This window comes from Megascapheus bottae, chromosome 17, assembly GCF_031878675.1.
Source record: "Megascapheus bottae isolate mThoBot1 chromosome 17, mThoBot2.hap1, whole genome shotgun sequence".
NCBI classification, from domain to species: Eukaryota; Metazoa; Chordata; class Mammalia; order Rodentia; family Geomyidae; genus Megascapheus; species Megascapheus bottae.
The window spans coordinates 35,181,726-35,198,597 of record NC_143525.1 but is presented as its reverse complement, the minus strand read 5'-3'; the positions used below and the strand labels follow the sequence as shown (position 1 = coordinate 35,198,597).

General features: G+C 42.4%; 1 protein-coding gene across 1 annotated transcript; it reads left to right on the top strand.

Moving 5' to 3' along the window:
• Positions 1 to 5,871: 5,871 nt before the first annotated feature.
• On the top strand, positions 5,872 to 11,666 carry LOC150051761 (keratin, type I cuticular Ha3-I-like). The gene is given in 7 exon segments (XM_090351720.1): positions 5,872 to 6,219; positions 7,617 to 7,699; positions 9,079 to 9,235; positions 10,098 to 10,259; positions 10,358 to 10,483; positions 10,642 to 10,862; positions 11,561 to 11,666. Coding segments are annotated over 7 exon segments (1,203 nt in total).
• Positions 11,667 to 16,872: the final 5,206 nt, after the last annotated feature.

Here is a 16,872-nt window from a genome sequence, read left to right as displayed (position 1 = left end):
CTTAATGTACTATGCTATTTCTCTTCTCCTTTGTTGCCCTTTGGTTAATCTCATATTGGTACTATATCTGACTTTGTTACCTGGAATATTGTATACATATTTATTTGTTTATTTGAAATAGGAAAGGGAAGGGGGAAACAAGATGATTGGGAAGGGGTAGGGGAAAGAAAATGGGGGCAAAACATAAGAAGGGGTATCAATGTGTGAGAAGTAATGCACCTACTATCTGGTGAATGTAACTGTAACCCCTCTATACATTAACTCGATAATAAAAGTCAAATGAAAAAAAAACATGGAAACTATAAGAGTAAGTAAGAAAAAGCAACATCAACGAGGATTCATGATAAGGCTGCTAAAACTTGGTATAATTCTCTCAGTTCCAATTTCAATGAACTCTTACTGGATGATATTAGCACGATTGTGAAATAAAGTTTGAATGTTAAGGATGAAGAGTGTGTGAAGGTCTGAGAAGAAGGAGACTTTTTTTCAAGAATGAATTTTGCCTGATAGTCCAGTTCTTCGAACTGAGAATAAATGTGGTAAGAGAAGATTACATGGCAAGCTAGTTAGGCAAGGACCATACTGGAAAGTGATTTGAACAGTTATCTGTGAGACATTCTTGTAAGGAAAGTTGTCATGTGATATATCTAACTGTGACTTATAGGCTGGGTTTTGATGGATTCTATAAGTGGTAGAAGTGGGTAGTATAGAAGGATAGAAGGAAGGTCAATTAGAAGTCTGATGTAAGTCCCCAAAGAGGGAGTTGGGTGGCTGAGTGGAATGTAGGATAGATGGATATTGGGTACAGAGCCTGAAACATGAGCAATGGAGAGAAAAGGAAAGGAAACTAGTATTGATAAATCACTGTGTTATAATTTGCAAGCATTTAAACCATAGGCTCTCTCTCTGCCTCTTTGTTTCTTTGTTCCCTTCCTTCCTTCCTTCCTTCCTTCCTTCCTTCCTTCCTTCCTTCCTTCCTTCCTCCCTTCCTCCCTTCCTCCCTTCCTCCCTTCCTTCCTACCTTCTTTGCATTTGCTCTGTCTTATAATAAATGTAGAATCTTCTATTTGTAAATTGATGATGTGGAAGGGCCATAGTTCCACTCCTAAACATCTGACAACCAAGGGAAATAAGTAAATAAGTTCAGCCAGTTTGAAGTTACTAAGTTCTGAGGACAGGAGTAAGTGAATCTTATACTTTAAAAAAAAAAATCTGGGCAGGGCCGGGAGTTTGGCCTAGTGGTTAAAGTGCTTGCCTAGCATGCATGAAGACCCGGGTTCGATTCCTCAGTACCACATATAGAAAAAAGCCGGAAGTGGTGCTGAGGCTCAAGTGGTAGAGCTCTAGCCTTGAGAAAGTCCAAGGACAGTGCTCAGGCCCTGAGCTCAAGCCCAGGACTGGTAAAAAAAAAATCTGGGCCCTGAATAGATTAGATGATGTTTACTCACTTTGTTGAAAGTTATTGTCAAATGTAAACTCATCCAGAAACATTCTTTATTAATACCCAGAAATGGTGTTTATCAGATGTCTGGGTATCCTGTAGTTCAGTCTAGTTAACACAAATAACCACCGCAAACACTTACTGTGGGTCTGAAGCTTTCAAGCCAACATGAACTTTTGGTGAGTGAGAACTTGACAAGCGTAGTTAGATTTGAAAGAGATGTTAGAAAACGATTGAAATAAGTATGTGGGGGTTCAGGCTGTTGAAGGAGAGGTAGTATATTAGAATTTTAGGAACATGTGATAGAAATAACATCTGAGCTGGGCTCTCCCAAAGTCTGTGACTTGAGGTTCCTTCATGGTTTTGTTAGGTCTCTGAGGATAGGAGTGAGGTCTGATTATAGCAGTTGGAGAATGAAATGGAGAAACAACTGACATGACACAGAAGTTGGAACTTCATTGGGGGAAGGTCAACAGCATCTAGTTAAAGAAAGATGAAAACCAGTTAAGTCTAGTGGGTTTAACAATGAAAAGATACATTGTATGTGGGAGGTTAGGGAGAAATGAATATTTTAGTAGATCCTTCATGCTTGTTTCAAAGATCTAATGGAATAGCTTAATGCAAAAGTTCAGCAGAACATAACCCATATTAAACACAAATATATCTTTTCCTCTATATTCTGCTAAAAACGTTATAAATCTGCGTATTCCCTTGATCTGAAGAACAGTCTACATAAACAGGTTTCCATTCCTTAAATGGCCTCTGAATCTAGCTATCCCAGAAATAAATTACGTTGTGGTGGATTGTTTCATGTTCTTTTCGTCCATAGTGAATAGAGTTAAAAATATAACATGGACGAACTTCACATTTCCTTTTTGACTTGACATGGTCCTTTAAGATCTCCCCAACTCCATTCCCACTGGAAGTCCAGAATGAAGCGCAAGAGAAAAATGGCAGCACTGGAGATTTCTGACAGTAGTTCCGGAGTCCCATTTGAGGTGTTTATCTTTGTTCAGACTACCTGCTATCATTTGAATCTTAAATGTCTCCCTAAAGCCCATTTGTTCAAGGCTTTTTCCTTAGGGTGGCACTAATGGAAGGAATGGGAAATTTAAGAGGTAGGGCTTAGGGGGAGGTTTTTAAGTCCTAAGTGAGATTATCCAGAATAGTGCGCTGAGATTGGCATTGGGCCACATTTCTGCTTCTCTAAGTCTTCTTTGAGATTTCTTTTTGGCATGCATCAATCTTCTAGCTTTTTGTATAAACAGTGATACAGTGATTCTGATTTCTCACGCTCTCCATATATTACATTATATATGTATATATATGTACATACACATATAGTCTGTGACCTGCCCAATGAATTATTCTGCATTCCCAAAACAATACATTGTGCATTTTTTTTTTGGCGAGACCTCCAAACCAGGATATTAGTCATCATGGAAGATGGCTTAGGAAAAGGAGGAGGTCTTCCCCATGACTTTAAAATCTATGACAGGGACTGTGGGCTCAGCCAAAGATCTGCCCTGACTGTAGTTCAGAGTATAATATGATTGGTAAGTTTTCACGTGACTTCTCCTATGAAAAATGGCCTTAGCTTCCATAATAAATAAACCTCAAAAGCAGTTTGCTCTCATCTTCAGACCAGAAGCCTCAACCATAGCGTCAGCTACAATTACACAGGCAGTTGTAAAACCTTTCTGGTTGTTAGGATTTGAATTTCTCATCACATTTATTAGAAGGTCATTAGCCAGAGACAATGCTCATCATTTATGTAAAGGTAAGAATGCACAGTAAATGCAGTAAGCAGAATAAATAGGAAACGATGATGCCCAAGAATTCCTAGGAAGCAAACGAAAGGTGTCCCTTTTCTCAATAGATCTAAATCTTCTCAGCCACCATCATTTAATGGCCACGTAATTAGGCAGTGAATAGCTACTTCTATATCAAGTGATAGGAATAGTTGGTTTGCAAATTCTACCCTCCACTATGAAGCTATAAGGATTCTTCCTCTTGGATTTTCATCTTACAATTGAGGAGCTGCAGGAAGGGATAGAAATCTCCATGGATACATTTGCTTACTGGCAACATACTGTAGTAAGCCTACTTTGTCTATAGATTTATTACATGCACATTTGTGTGATTAGCTTTGCTTAATCATGGTCAAAATTTTTTCAAAGACATACAAAAATTGAATTCTTGGCAGTTGGAACTGTGGCTCAAGTAATAGAGAGCTGCTAGCCTTAGGTGAAAAGCTAAAAAAACTCAGGCTCTGAGTTCAAACCCTACCATGAATGAACACACACACACACACACACACACACACACACAAACACAATCGTGTTCAAAAAGAAAGACAAATATAAATGTGCTTCGTTTAAGTGATAAAGTGAAAAACTGTAGATGTGTTGAAAAGCAGCATGTCCTTGGTGGAGACTGCGCAATGCTGAGGATAAATGAATCAAGCGCCTTGCAGTTCGGTACTGGATGCTATGCATCCTGAACGTTGACGTCTTTTCCTCACCTGGGGTCTCCTTGGAATCATATATTCATGGATAGCAAGGGGCTAGTGGATTCCCTTTCTATTTAAAAAAGTCATACTTTTCTCATTCGAAGCTTAGATGTGGAACAAAAGGAGAGTACTTGGTAATAAAAAAAAAGGGAAACTAATGAACTCGGCTATTTGATGACTAGGGCTTTAATTGAGTTGGTACTCATCTCAAACCAACACATCCATTCCACATCTCATGGAGTGAGGTGTCATTCTGAAGGTTGAAGAACAGGCAGGAGGAGCAGTGAGTTGTACATGGTGAATATGAATGAGGTTTTCAGTGCTTTTAATGAATTTGTTCCAAGAGACTGCATATGTTCTCCAAAGCTTTTATCCTTTCTAAAAAATAATTCACACTTGAAGTTCCTCCTTGGAAATGACCTTCAAAAGCACCCAAGAAAATGCTCATTGTTATTTTATAGTTATCCCTTGTTTCTGATCCATTGAAGATGCTCTTCAGCTTGGTTGTTGATTTTGCACTCACAGGACTTGATTCCCAATCACATCTGTCTTCTTCCAAAAATAAACACAGCTTTAGGAGATGCAGATCTGCCCTCCATGTGGATAGCAAAAAGAACGTGTGTCAAACTGCGAGGGGTATTTGAAGAAAGGATGATCAGAATGATGACTACATTGTGGGAATTAACATACAAAGAATGAGTATAACAACTGCCTTTTATAGCTGGATCCTGGGAAGACTGCATGTGAAATGTTCGAAGTTCATAGCTCCATCTGGAATATCCTGTGGGCAGAGCATCTATTTGTCAACATGGACTGATGGTGGAGAGATGCCATCTTAAGCATGTGGGGATGTGGCTTTGCCGTCTCTCATTCCTCGGAGAGCTAGGTCCAGAGTTTCCTACCCTGGATTCACTTAGGGTTTCCCCATTTTACTTAGCAGACTTCTATCAGAATAGAAACTACTTTCAGGTCTTTAATAGAGGACAGACTTTTTATTTGTTAGCTTGTCTAGTACTACTGAGCAGCTGGCTGAGCCCATCTTCATATGATTGCATCTGATAGTGAAAAGGTGGGAAGGAAGGGACACTGCAATGTGGTGGAGAGAGCATGGCCTTTGGAATTAGAGAGGTATGCGTTTGACTCCTGGTAATACCCAGTAGGAGCTTTGTGACTTTGAGCAACATTCAGAGGCCTGAAAGTACCTGGTACACAGTGGGTGCTCAGGTAGCAAACACAATCCCAAATAGGAGCCATACTGCAAATAAAAAACAGTATTAGACTTCATGCATAGTAGGTGCCCTCACAATGTTACTTTTCTTCAAAAGATGAATAGTAGAAAGGGAGCCCGATGGCTTCCTCCAGCCTCTAAAGGATGGCTAGAGTTGTCACCAGGTGACTAGAAAGGATGTCAAGGGGAGATTGATTGCTTTTAATGTCTTTTCTGAGCTTAGCTTGCAGGATGCTTCACTAAACAGTCTGGTTTCCAGAGGGGCTTTCTTAGATGTTTCTTCCGCAGAGTCTTAACTGAATATGAGCTGAATAAGAGAAATCTTTCTTAGGAGAAAGAAGTCAGGGGACAGGGGACAGCTGTCTCATGAGTAAATGCTAGTGCTTGCAAAGTTGGTTACTTTGAAGCCAAATCATGAAGTTGTTCCAAAACTAAGCAGTATGATTGTCGAGGAGTCCTGACTTAGCAGGAAGCCAGAGTAAAATGTTTTATGAGGGAAAGGACTAACTCAACCTGCCTAAGTAGAAATGGAAAAATTGGTAATAAAGGGTAAAAGGGGAATAATGTTTTACATGGTCACCACGCCCACAACTGACAGAATATAAAGCTCTGGAGAAGACTAGGGCTTATACCAGAGACATCGAATCAGATTTTGCAGCTGATTTTCAGAGCTCTGCTCCCTCCAGAACCATGCCATACAACTGCTGCCTGCCCAACCTCAGCTGCCGCACCAGCTCCTCCTCCCGGCCTTGCATTCCTCCCAGCTGCCAAAGCTGTACCCTACCTGGTGCCTCCAACATTCCCGCCAATGTGGGCAGTTCCAATTCGTTCTGCGAGGGCTCCTTCATTGGCAGCGAGAAGGAGACCATGCAGTTCTTGAACGACCGCCTGGCCAGCTACCTGGAGAAGGTGCGGCAGCTAGAGAGAGAGAATGCAGAGCTGGAGAGCCGCATCCAGGAGAAGAACCAGCAGCAGGACCCACTGGTGTTCCCTGCCTACCAGTCCTACTTCCGGACCATCAAGGAGCTGCAGCAGAAGGTGAGGGGGTTGGCCCATTTAGGAAACTATCCAGATAGTAGCATATTGACTTCTGAATGGACCCTAATGCTCTGTTCAGGAACATGGTGACAAAGATGTAGAATGAAATACAATACCAACCTGTCTTCGAGCAGCTCTTTTGGAATCACCATGAGGGAAGGACCCAGAGTGGAGAGGGGGCAGGCATCATACCACCGTGAATTGTCAATATCTCTAATTGCTTCTTACCTAAACACAAGAATGTCTGAATTTTTTAAACAAGAGATCTATTATAATATTGTGGTCTTGTTTTAAGAGAATTATAACATTTAAAATTATCCACATCTGGATAATTCTTTGATTTCTTGTGTGAGTCATCAAATGTTGAAAGCCTTTCAATGGTATGTAAAAATATCTCTCGGAAACTAAGAAAGCCATTGACTCTAGATGCTTAACTAATAAAATATGCAGATACGCTCATCATCTAATCAAGCAGAAATATATACAAGTGATGGTACAGGCCAGATATGCAGGCATAGGATTAGGTGTTAAGTAATGAGTCCTTATAAAGTCTGTGCTAGGAGGGATCCCCTGAAGAGCCAATATGAGTAGGATTCTGAAGGATAAACAGGAGTATAAGGCTGTCAGGTGGTACCAGCCATTGCTTCTTGGAGGGAATTGTTGGTCTACTGTTGTGTAATTTTAGTAAAGACCAGAGAGGGTTTGTGTAATGTGACTATCATTGTTTATTTACTCAGAGCTGGGTGTGACATACAGAGTTGGGGGTGGGGAGGAGCGCACATCTTCATAGGAGAGAGAGCAATACATGACCAGAGCACAAGCCTAAAAATGACACCAGAGAAGTACAGAGTATATGGAGGAAGAAGTTGGAGGGGCTGGGGAAGGAGAGGATGTGGGTTATGAAAGTGTTCTGCCTCAAGGGCGTTGAAGGGCTTTCCAGGTGGAGGAAGATACCTCATGCAAAGCAAGAGCAAGTGCACAATGAAGGGAGACTGGAGAGAGGTCAGCAGGGCTGGAAGGAAGATGGGGTGTGGGTAAGACATCCCACTATTTTGGCTTTTCTGTGACTTCTCTGGCCTTAGCATGCCAGGAAATCTCCTCAGTTGTGAGATGACTACTTATTATATGAGGTTGGGCTGCCCAATGGGCTCAATTCCAACATAAAGACCAGAGGCAGACCCAGAAGGAAATAGACCCAGAGTAGAATTCATGGCAAAGGGCTGTTCTAGTTTTGAAACAATCGGGTCTATGAAAGAATGATACCATCCTGGTATCTCCAGATTGGAAATGTGAAAGAACTGGAAGCTTTTGTATGGCTTAAAAGGGATAGCTAGCTTTTCACTTGAAGTCACAGATATCCTTTCTGCATGTCACTAATTTCACAATCCTGTCCCCAGATTCTGGTCAGCAAATCTGAGAATGCCAGGCTGGTGGTGCAAACAGACAATGCCAAGCTGGCTGCTGATGACTTCAGGACCAAGTAAGACTTTTCTAACAACTGTAGCAGTTCAGAACCAGGTTGCATTGTGGGGCGATAAACTCCCTACCCTAGAACTGTTGTGGCAGAAGCTTCTGGATGATACTGGCAGACTTGGTACATTGGTTGATAATTAGGTTAATAGTCAAAATTTCTTCACTGAATCCAAAGACTAGATTTTAACACTGAGTGCATGTTTTAAGTTTACTTTGAAAGAGTTAGGGAAACCACTCATTCTCTTTGCTTTTGAACTCAACAGCTATATTAAGTTTAAAAGTGGGCACTGATGGCTCACACCTGTAATCCTAGCTACTGAGGAGACTGAGCTCTGAAGATCACAGTTCAAAGCCAGCATAGGCAGGAAAGGCTGCAAGACTTTTATTTCCAATTAACCACTCAAAAATTGGAAGTAGAGGGAGTTTGGCCTAGTGGTAGAGTGCTTGCCTAGCATGCATGAAGACCCAGGCTCGATTCCTTGGTACCACATACGTAGAAAAAAAAGCTGGAAGTGGTGCTGAGGCTCAAGTGGTAAAGCTCTAGCCTTGAGAAAAATCCAAGGACAGTGCTCAGACCCTGAGCTCAAGCCCAGGACTGGCAAAAAAAAATGGAAGTAGAGTTGTGGCTCCAAGTGGTAGAGTACTGGCCTTGAGCAAAAGAGCTCAGGGACAGCACCTACGCTCTGAGTTCAAGGCCCACAAGTGACAAAAAAAATGGTGAATGACATGCTGGTTTTTCATATTCTTAATTCTCAGCCCAGTAGAAAGAAGTTATTTAACTACAAAAATAAGAGACAAAGCCATTTTCTTCTGAGAATCAAACAGTATCTTTATGTCTGGCCATTGCAATCAGAATGCTTTGCCCTTTGGTGTGACTCCACAGTTTCAAGTGTGGTCATTTTTACACGCATCATTTCCTCATCTTTAGTTTTATTCTATGGAGGTTTTTTTTTTTTTTTGGTCTTGTCTTCATTTTACAAAGAAGGCTCAGAGAGATCAAGGACTCTATCCACAGCCATTGAACACGTCAAGGCTGAATCTAAGTGCTTTCTGACTGGGTGCTTCTCTTGTGGTTGGGATGGTGAGATGAGCTGGAGCAGAATTCAGAAGTCTCAGGACTCAAAAGGGCAGTGAAGACAGGGTTTTGTCGATAATCACTGGTGAATGGGATTCTTGATAAATGTAGTTAGTGATAGACACACGGGCACCCCACCATTACCTTCCATGTGAATCCCAGGGAGGAAATAGGTCTCTCACTCAGGGGAACTTTCCTTTTAGACAATTAAAAATAAATCTCAAAATAGAATGCATTTGACCAGTTCAGCCAGATAACGCTTAGGAAAAATGCCTTCTTCGATCTCCTTTGACCGCTGCCTGTGTCTGTAGATATCAGACGGAGCTGTCCCTGAGGCAGCTGGTGGAGTCCGATATCAATGGCCTGCGCAGAATCCTGGATGACCTGACTCTGTGCAAGTCCGACCTGGAGACGCAGGTGGAGTCCCTGAAGGAGGAGCTGATGTCCCTCAAGCAGAACCACGAACAGGTGAGGAAGCTCAAGTCCTCCATATCACAAAACTGAAAGCCCCCCCTGACTCTGCTGATTTGCTAATCATCCTACAGTAAATACCACATTTGTGTGGGTTGTTCTGAATGTAGTTGGGGGATTATTGGGGAATGAGTCACAGGCTGATGTCTTTTACATAAAGGAGTGTGGTAAACTGTTCTAATTTCCACTTGGGTCCAGATTGATGACGACAGTCCACAAACGATCTTTAAAATGTTTTCTATTGTTGGGTAAGATCTACGATCTTCTGAAAAGATGCTAAGTGAATGACCAAGATAGAAGGAAATCTCGTATTTTCTTGCCCTCTGTACCACCTAGACATCTAGAATCCAAGCTTGAATAGACGGATGGGTAGATGGATGGATGAATGGATGGGGGTGGTGAGAGGCACTGCTTCATTAAGATCTCAATGAAACGAGAGGCTAGGAAGTCATGTGTAGGAAGCAAAAAATGATAGTGAAGCAAACAAGGTCTAGTAGTATATGAAGGAAGCAGACACTGCATGAACAGAAGACATTATGGTAGGCTTTCCAACAATTATAAACCACTTGTCATTCTGGACTTGCCACTGAGCAAAAGGAAAACCAGGAAGAAATAAGAAGAATGAAATCCTCGAGAGGCAAGCAATATTGACAATAACAAAATAGTACAAATGAGGAAACAGACTCAAAGAGGAGGCCAGATCACCTGGAAGTCAATAACCTGTGGATCGTATCAACTGGACTTCAGTCTTTGCCTCCCAATTTCAATATAACCCTTTTCCTACCAGTGTTTATCTCTTATAGGGGGAGTTTAGATGTAGGCTAGTTCTGTAGGCTCATTCTTTTCCTTCCCCATGCAGGAAGTGAACACCCTGCGCAGCCAGCTGGGAGACCGCCTCAACGTGGAGGTGGACGCTGCTCCCACCGTGGACCTCAACCGGGTGCTGAACGAGACCAGGAGTCAGTACGAGGCCCTGGTGGAAACCAACCGCAGGGAGGTGGAGGAATGGTTCACCACACAGGTGGGCATTGCAGCACGTGGCCCCTCGGGACTCCAGGCCCTCAGACAGAGCCCCCAGGGCAGGGGCTCACCCCACCTCCTCCCCTTCTTCTCCTGCAGACCGAGGAGCTGAACAAGCAGGTGGTGTCCAGCTCAGAGCAGCTGCAGTCCTACCAGGCAGAGATCATGGAGCTGAAACGCACAGTCAACTCCCTGGAGATCGAGCTGCAGGCCCAGCACAACCTGGTGTGTCTGGTGCAGAGGGGCTGGCGGGCAGTGTGTGGTGGGGGAGGCATCCACAGTGGGGTGTCCCTTCCAGCCACACTCCTGGGAGTTGTGTGGAAGGCCCCGCAGGGAGGCTTTGCAGGAGCGACTCGCTGACATCCTTCCCTTCTCCCTTGCAGAGGAACTCTCTGGAGAACACGCTGACAGAGAGCGAGGCGCGCTACAGCTCCCAGCTGTCGCAAGTGCAGTGTCTGATCACCAACGTGGAGTCTCAGCTGTCTGAGATCCGGTCTGACCTGGAGCGCCAGAACCAGGAGTACCAGGTGCTGCTGGATGCCAAGGCCCGGCTGGAGTCTGAGATCAACACGTACCGGGGCCTGCTGGACAGTGAGGACAGCAAGTGAGTCTCTGGATGGTCCCCCCATTTACACCCACTATCACAGGCATGCATGCCCAAGTCCAAACAGTATAATAGTCTTTTCAGTCAAGTTTCAGATACTATGTCAATGAACCCTAATCATCAACTCAGTTATCAATAGTATATGCTAGTTGGTTGGCTGAGTTTATTTATCTATTTATTGCTGGTTGGAGGGGTTGAACTCAGGACCTAGGCATTGTCCTTGAGCTCTTTTCTTCAAGCCAGTGCTCTACCACTTTGAGCTACATCTCCACTTCTGGTTTTCTGGTGGTTAATTGGAGATGAGAGTCTCGCATGCTTTCCTGCCTGGGCAGGCTTTGAACTGTGGTCCTGAGATCTCAGCCTCTGGGTCAATAGGATGACAGGGTGAGCCTGCTTACGAAGTATATTTGCAAACACAGTTGTTGTTTTTTTGGGGGGGATTTTTCTACCTGTGAGTATCACTAATGTTTTATACGTATGAGGTTGAGGTGTAGAAGGAGGAAGTGATTTCCTCATGCCACTGGGATTACACCTCCAGTGAGATTGTACCTCCAGTGTTGTGTCTCTGAGCTTGGCGTTAAGGTCTGATCTGGCTAAAGCATGACCTTCTAAGACAGCAGGGAATGAATTCAGCTTGGGTTGCGCCCCCTCCCTTTTCAAAGATATTTTTCTGATGATCTAACAATTCTGTGTTCCAGGCTTCCCCGCAACCCCTGTGCCACCAGCAAACCTACTGGCCCCTCTTCCGTCAACCCTTGTGCTACACGTTCCCGCTGTGGGCCCTGAAATACCTTTGGGCACTAAATACCCTTGGGGATTGCCATAGGAGGATTGCATGAAGACAAGATCGTGGGTGCCTCAGTTCAGCCTCTCTGTCTCCATGCTCAGCTTTGCAATGAGTCGCCAAATCACAGCCTAGAAGGAGAATAAATGCTATGGCTTAGCTCTTCATCCCCAGCTTCTCTCTCTCTCTCTTTCTCACCGTCTGTGGTGTTCTGATGGCCTGAGGGGTCTGAGTTGTGAAGAGGCTCTAGAAGCTGCATCCTGGCTCTCCCAATACCCTTCTTGCCATCCCCCAGTCTCCTAATAAACTTTCCTTCTTGCAATCAGACATGCTTCTCATTTGTATGTATTCCTTTCAAAAGTATTCATTCGGCCCAGGGTGGAAAGAAAACAGTAGATGACTTTTATGGTTCAACCTTGTCCTAAAAAGGTCTCCATCAAGACTCATTAATATATATTAGGTGCAACAACCACCACTACCCCATTCGGTCAGCTTAAACCAGCAGGATAGGAAGTTAAGAGACCTCGTTTGAATTTAGTAAGCAATTTGTCATGTGGCCTTCCTCTGTAAGAAGAGTGTAACATTTCCAGGAAGTCCCATGGTTTCTTCTAGTGCTTTTTGTTGTTGTTGTTTGGTCATGGCTTGAACTCCGGGCCTGGCTGTTGTTCCTAAGCTCTTCAGCTCAAGGCTACTGCCCTACCCCTTGAGACACAATGCCACTTCCGGTTTTCTGAGGGTTAATTGGTTACGGACTTTAGTGTCCAGGCTGTCTTTGAACCACGATTCTTAGATCTCAGCTTGCTGAGTAGCTAGGATTATAGGTGTGAGCCACTGCACCTGGATTCTTCTAGTGCTTTTAAGAAGAAGAAAAGATCTAACATTTATAGGACACCTATGAAGCACGAGGCACTGAGCTGTTCCTTCATTCTCTTAGTTGGCTAGGAAGGGACAAGTTCAGGAAGGAGTTTTGAGTTCACTTGCTGCAGGGTAGTTATGTGTGAGGTGTGACAGGGAGAGAATGTAGCAGCTTGCAAATCAACTGTATCCAATTTATTTCTCCCACTTCTCCTGGACACTAGGACTACTGTCCATTGTCAACAGTCTGGAAATTGCCTTTAAGAGGCCCTGGCATCTCTCAGGTACAATCTTTTTCCCTCAGGCCTTTAGGATAAGGGCTGAAGCTTTCTCCACACTGATTTTATTGTCCAGCGTGTGAAATGTTCAAAACTTCATGTCTGTAGGTGGGGTCATGTCGAGATAATTAGGATCAGAAAGTGTTGCCCTTAGTTCTTTCCTAAAACCATGGTGCTTTCTTTGGTGAAGAAAAGGAAGGAATGTTGGGGAAATCACCTGTTCTCAGGACAAAGCCATTTCTGCTTCTGATCTGAGTAGGGTTTAATGTTACTATTTAGCTCACATATGAACTAAATCATTAATGATCTGTGTGATGCGTCAACATCTGGGACAAGGGAATGCAACCATTTTGCTTTAAATAGCTAGACATGATTTAAAAAAGAAGGATTCAAATATATTAGAAACGAATATATTAAAAACTAGAGACAACTGTGAATCTATCACCAGGACTTAAGAGATATTAATTATGTACTATATTTACATCATCTCTGATTCACTTTTTTGAGAAATGTAATGTTGTAAATTGAGCCAAAGCCCCATTTTATACATTATTTTATCCCCTATTTTGTATTATGTTCTTAAGTGCTATTATTTTATACTCTAAAGTTTGGCCATAGTTTCTGTTATTGTTTACAATTATTTACATGTGTAAGTTCATTTGCTTGTAAAAGCACTGCCTGTATTTTATTTCTTTTTTTCTGGTTTAGTCCCCTGTTTTAGAAGCATATTCTCCAGTACTTCTTATGGAATTCATGTGATGCATTCTCTGTTATTTTATGACAATAGTGGTTACTCACAAATGGAAGTTTAGTTGTTAAAGAATTCTAGGTTATTACCTATTTGCCTTCAATATTTTGAAGATGTTATACCATTATCACTTGGATTTTGTGTTTAATTTTGAAAGTCTGTTGATGATTTATTTCTATTGCTGGTAATCTTCCTTTTTGCTATTAAAAGTAAAAATAATTTGGTTTACTAACTTGATACATAAAATGATTAAACTCATAAAAGGAGAAAAATGAAGAAATATAGATCTTATACTGTAGAAGTGAAAAAAAGCAATAGTCCACTAGAAAGCCAACAAAATGAATATCAGCCCTAGATCCCTTCCTTCTCTAGACATTTGGAGATCTATTTAATTTTAACAAAGTGATTTTATTTCATTTGATGAAAAAAATAAAACAAAAAAAATCTCACATTTATTGACTCGTAGAATTGTATCTGTGAAACTCTGTGGAAAAAATTGAAATAAAAACCAGGCTAAGGAAAACATATGACAATTAAATAATAAATAATTGCCTCAATGGGTGAGGTATTAGTCCCCTGAGAATATTCTGTAGGGTTATGGGGACTAGGACTTTGTTTTAATTATAATTCTGTTAGTTTAATAGTTCAATTCCTAGGTACCACATATAGAAAAAAGCCTGAAGTGGTGCTGAGGCTCAAGTGGTAGAGCTCAAGCCTTGAGAAAGTCCAAGGACAGTGCTCAGGCCCTGAGTTCAAGCCCAGGACTGGCACTAAGAAACTGAACCCAGGTCTTTGTGCATGCTACGCAGGCACTCTACCACTAGGCCAAACTCCCGGTCCTGCTTGTATATTTTTATTTTTACATTTATTCATTTTGCAGAACAATACTTTTTACAATGTCTTGGTTTCCTGTCGTCTTCTTCAACACGATCATTTAACATGCTTGGCTTTGCTTTCCTGTTATGTCTTCTCTTCCTTCCTGAACATCAGTTACTTCCTTATGTGGCTGGCAATTTATCATTTGTGGGGGTTTCTTCAACCCCCCACAGTAGAGATTCAATCTCCAAACTTTGCTGGTAATGCAGATCGGTTTATTAATATTCAAGGAGACTTTTCACGATTATTATTTCTAGAGCAGGTAGAACAGCTGAACAGGTAGTTCAGCTTAAAAATAATCTTCCTATAATGATTAGAATCCTTTATTTGTCTAGTCCACAGTTTCTCCCAAGTCTTTTTTTTTTAAGTCCTGAGACTTAAACTCTAGGACTGGGCTCTGCCCCTGAGCTTCTTAAGGCCAGCACTCTACCACTTGAGTCACAGCACCATTTCAGGTTTTTTTTTTTCTGAATAGTTAGTTTATTGGAGATAAGGGTTCCATGGACTTTCCTGCCTGGGCTAGCTTCGAACTGTGATCCTCAGATCTTAGCCTCCTAAGTAGCTAAGACTATAGATGTGAGCCATTGGCACCTGGCTCCCCCAAGTCTTTTGAGGGGCTTAGACTTGTCAGTTGACTCAGTTTGAGAAATAAGTAAGAGAGCTTTGACTTCCAAAGGGAAACTAACTTACCCAACAAACTCATGTAGCGTTTGTGTCAGGAGCCTTTCTTTGCTTCTTTAAAAATTAAGTCTCAAAAATTTTATTAGCATACATTCACTGTGCAGGAAGGCCCACATTTGACATGACCACATATGCATATAATGCTCCTTGATCAGTCTCCTCCTCTTCCATTGCTTCCCCTCCTCCCTACCCTTTCTCAAACCAGTCTCGACAAGCTACATGGATCTGGAAACCATCATATGAAGCAAAGTAAGACAAATTCGGAAGTATGACGTTCCCCCCCCCCCCATCCGTAGATGTTGACCTAAAAGACAGTCTGTCTAGGATAAAGGGGACTCACTTTGTATCTTACAACAAAGCTGAAGTCATGTCATAGGCATGAACAGTGCAGATTTACGCTTCTCCGCAGGTTATTCCTAAATGAGAAACTGTTGAGTCATCCAGTTCAAACAAGCTCAGCGTTTCTACACTGTTTCAAGCACACTCCAATTATTGCATAAAAGTCTGATGGCTCATCAGCTTTATAATCTGCTGGCCAAATGGATTGGGACAGAACTTCTCGTAAGTAATATCCATCTTAACTCTGCAGGTTTCATGATTCAGTTTGCCTGAGTTCTGCGCAGGCGTACCTTTGAGAACACGGGTGTAAGTGTCCAGCAGACAGGCCCATTTGACTCTGGGAGGGTCCTGATCACTCTGTGGTCCTCTCAGCAAATACCCTTTCTATAGTCATGATCTCTTGTGGCGGAATCTGGCAGTGATCCCATGCCTTTTGCTTTGATGTACTCTCCTCCCCTTCCTGTGATGCCATGAATCTATCTCTTTAAGTCCTCTCATTCCCAGATCCTTACTGGGTTTTCTTTTTTTTTTGGTGCTGGGGCCTGAACTCTAAGACTTGGGCATTGACCCTGAATATTTTTGATCAAGGCTAGTGCTCTACCACTTGAGCCACAGCTCTACTTCTGGCTTTTTAATGGTTGAGTGGAAATAGGAGTCTCACAGACTTTCCTGTCCAGACTGGATTCAAACTATGATCTTCAGATCTCTCAGCCTTCTGAGTAGCCATGATTATAGGGTGTGAGACATTGGTGCTCAGCCATCCTTCTTGCTTTTGTATTCCTTCCATGCACACATTTCTGGAACTCTCACAGCCTTACTTAAGCTGTTACCTGTTCTTATCTATTTCATGAACTCTTAGCTCTCAAGTCCTTTTAGCCCCTTATCACTGTATGCCTGGACTACTGCAGTGACTCGTTTTCTGATCTCTGTCTCTAGTCTTTCCTTCTTACTTCAAAAGTCAACAAATGTATGCTGAAATGGGTCCAGTGGTCTCCAACACAGCCTTTTTTTTCTTGCCACATTCAAGCATTAAAGGGTCATCAAGACCTGTTACCTTACTGTTTGTCATTAAGCATCTTTGCCTATGGCCTGGCTTTTCTAGTATAGCTTTATCTTCTATCACGTTGCTCTAGCTCTCTCCTTTCAACCAACCTGGCCATCGTTGATGGCGATCCACACTTCCCTCCACCTATAGATCTTTCTTTTTGCTGCTTATTGGAGTCTCCTCATCCCAGCACAGCTCCATTTCTGCTCTCCTCAGTACGCAAATCACTCATATATCACTTGTCAATTTGTTTCCTGTTTATGTCTTCACCCACGTGACCCATACCTACTCACAACAGAGCACACTGTATGATAGGGCTGGATGAACTGAACATTGCCTTTGCCTTTAGGAGTCTCAAACACAGAGAGTCACCTTGTACACATGTTTCTCTGATTTGGGGTGGG